Source organism: Quercus robur, chromosome 6 (genome assembly GCF_932294415.1).
Source record: "Quercus robur chromosome 6, dhQueRobu3.1, whole genome shotgun sequence".
In the NCBI taxonomy this organism is placed as follows: domain Eukaryota; kingdom Viridiplantae; phylum Streptophyta; class Magnoliopsida; order Fagales; family Fagaceae; genus Quercus; species Quercus robur.
The window spans coordinates 44,736,926-44,738,849 of NC_065539.1; the positions used below are offsets into that span (position 1 = coordinate 44,736,926).

General features: G+C 33.4%; 1 protein-coding gene across 1 annotated transcript; it reads left to right on the forward strand.

Moving 5' to 3' along the window:
* The first annotated feature begins 343 nt into the window (after positions 1-343).
* Positions 344-1,384, forward strand: LOC126688968 (major allergen Pru av 1-like). Its single transcript, XM_050383926.1, has 2 exons — positions 344-634; positions 849-1,384. Exons 1-2 carry the CDS (start codon positions 451-453, stop codon positions 1,145-1,147), a joined length of 483 nt encoding a protein of 160 aa, XP_050239883.1. The 5' UTR covers positions 344-450; the 3' UTR covers positions 1,148-1,384.
* Positions 1,385-1,924: the final 540 nt, after the last annotated feature.

Sequence of the window (1,924 nt, forward strand, 5' to 3'; positions counted from 1 at the left end):
TTAGCCACTAAGCGCAGAAAGTACTTTGTATTATAACAATCCAAGTACTAAAATTTCACATGGTTTGGCTTTGATAGCAGCTTGTACTTTAATATTCAGCAAATAGTTGTGGTTAGCAACAACATTTGGAATCAATTGGGTTATTTTAATTAAAACAATTTCTAAAGTTGCTTTCTTCGACTATAAATTATTACAAATTTCATTCATTGGAAATTATTATTCAATTTTCATAGTGGGAACATCTAAAATAAATAAATCGGAACTACCGGAAATTCTTTGATCTACTATGGACACTTTCATACCAAGTGACCTTGAGCCTACTCCTCACTCTATAAAAGCTACCCTCTAATCCTCTAGTACTCACATCTCTCACATCTTCAAAGCTCATCAAAACACTCCTTAATAGTTCACTTTTTTCTTTGATCACTACAAAACTCTTTTAAAGTCATCATGGGTGTCTTCACTTATGAATCTGAGAACACCTCTGTTATCCCCCCGGCTAGGCTTTTCAAGGCCTTTGTCCTAGATGCCGACAACCTCATCCCAAAGGTTGCACCACAGGCCATTAAATCCACTGAAATAATTGAAGGAAATGGAGGACCTGGAACCATCAAGAAGATTACCTTCGGTGAAGGTAAGCTTCAATATTAATATCTAAGATGTTATTTGATGGTATTTAAAAGTACTTTTTAGTGAAATTTACATAGCAAATTACCATATGTGACCACAAGATACATAAAAGTCCAAATCTACAAACATCATATTAGATTTTTTTTTTTTTTTTTTTTTGAGGGGCTTTTTTGGCATATGATAGTAAAGAAGTAACAAATCTTGTCCGTATTTTGCAGGCAGCCAATTCAAATATGTAAAGCACAGGATTGATGAAGTTAACCATGAACACTTTACATTTGCGTACAGTGTGATTGAAGGTGATGCTTTGTCTGACATACTAGAAAAAATTTCCTATCAGACCAAGATTGTGGCAAGCCCTGATGGAGGATCCATCTTGAAGAGCACCAGCAAGTACCACACAAAGGGTGACCATGAGATCAAGGAGGAGCAAGTCAAGGCTGGTAAAGAAAAGGCCTCTGGACTTTTCAAGGCTGTTGAGGGCTACCTCTTGGCACACCCTGATCTCTACAACTAAACCTTGTGTTTATTTTTGTGGCAATTCAGGCTGTCGCTTTTTTTCTTTTTCTTTTTTGGGGTCTAGTCAAGATTTGCTTCTTTGGAATGCTAATAAAGAAGTTTGTGGTTGTGATTATCTGCTACCTTGTGAAATTCAAGTTGAAAAATTGGAAAGTGAGTGTTGTGTAATAGTTTCAATGCATATATATATATATATATATATATAATGAGAATGAATCATGGTATTGATTACAAATCGTGAGTGCATTCATTTCTCGGGGGAAGTTCAAATAAAGATAATAAATACCAAGGTTTGAACAATTTAAACATCTTTGACATTTAGGTGCAGAGCTCTGCTTTGCAGCACTTAATAATAATACATAAATCATGATTTCGAAGCTAGTATTAGCTATGAAACTAGTTGGCCCAAGAAGTATCCGTAAATCATGATATCCACACTATTGATCACTAAACTAAGTACCCAAAAACTTGCAAGGTCAAGTCAAGGTGGTACTGAATTTACTAATAGATGGGGAACATGATTTCTCTCCAAACTTATATCTTTTTATTAGATGTGAATTTTTAAAATCTAACCGTTAAATTGCATGCTTCTTAAGTTATTAACATGTATATCAAATTTCATTCAAATCTGATATTATTTACTATTCAATCAAAAAATTTATTTTTTATACACAATTTTAGATTACAAAAACTTGAAACTTAAATATTTAAATGGTGACATAGCAATTGATTTTTGATTTTCTTGGAATTTTGTGAGCGTGAATGATATTATAAG

What these genes read in the sequence shown, in the direction of transcription:
- LOC126688968 (XM_050383926.1), top strand. Translation starts at nt 451, where the DNA reads ATGGGTGTCTTCACTTATGAATCTGAGAACACCTCTGTTATCCCCCCG. An exon ending in GAAGATTACCTTCGGTGAAG is followed by an intron (nt 635 to 848) that starts GTAAGCTTCAAT and finishes CGTATTTTGCAG; the next exon opens with GCAGCCAATTCAAATATGTA.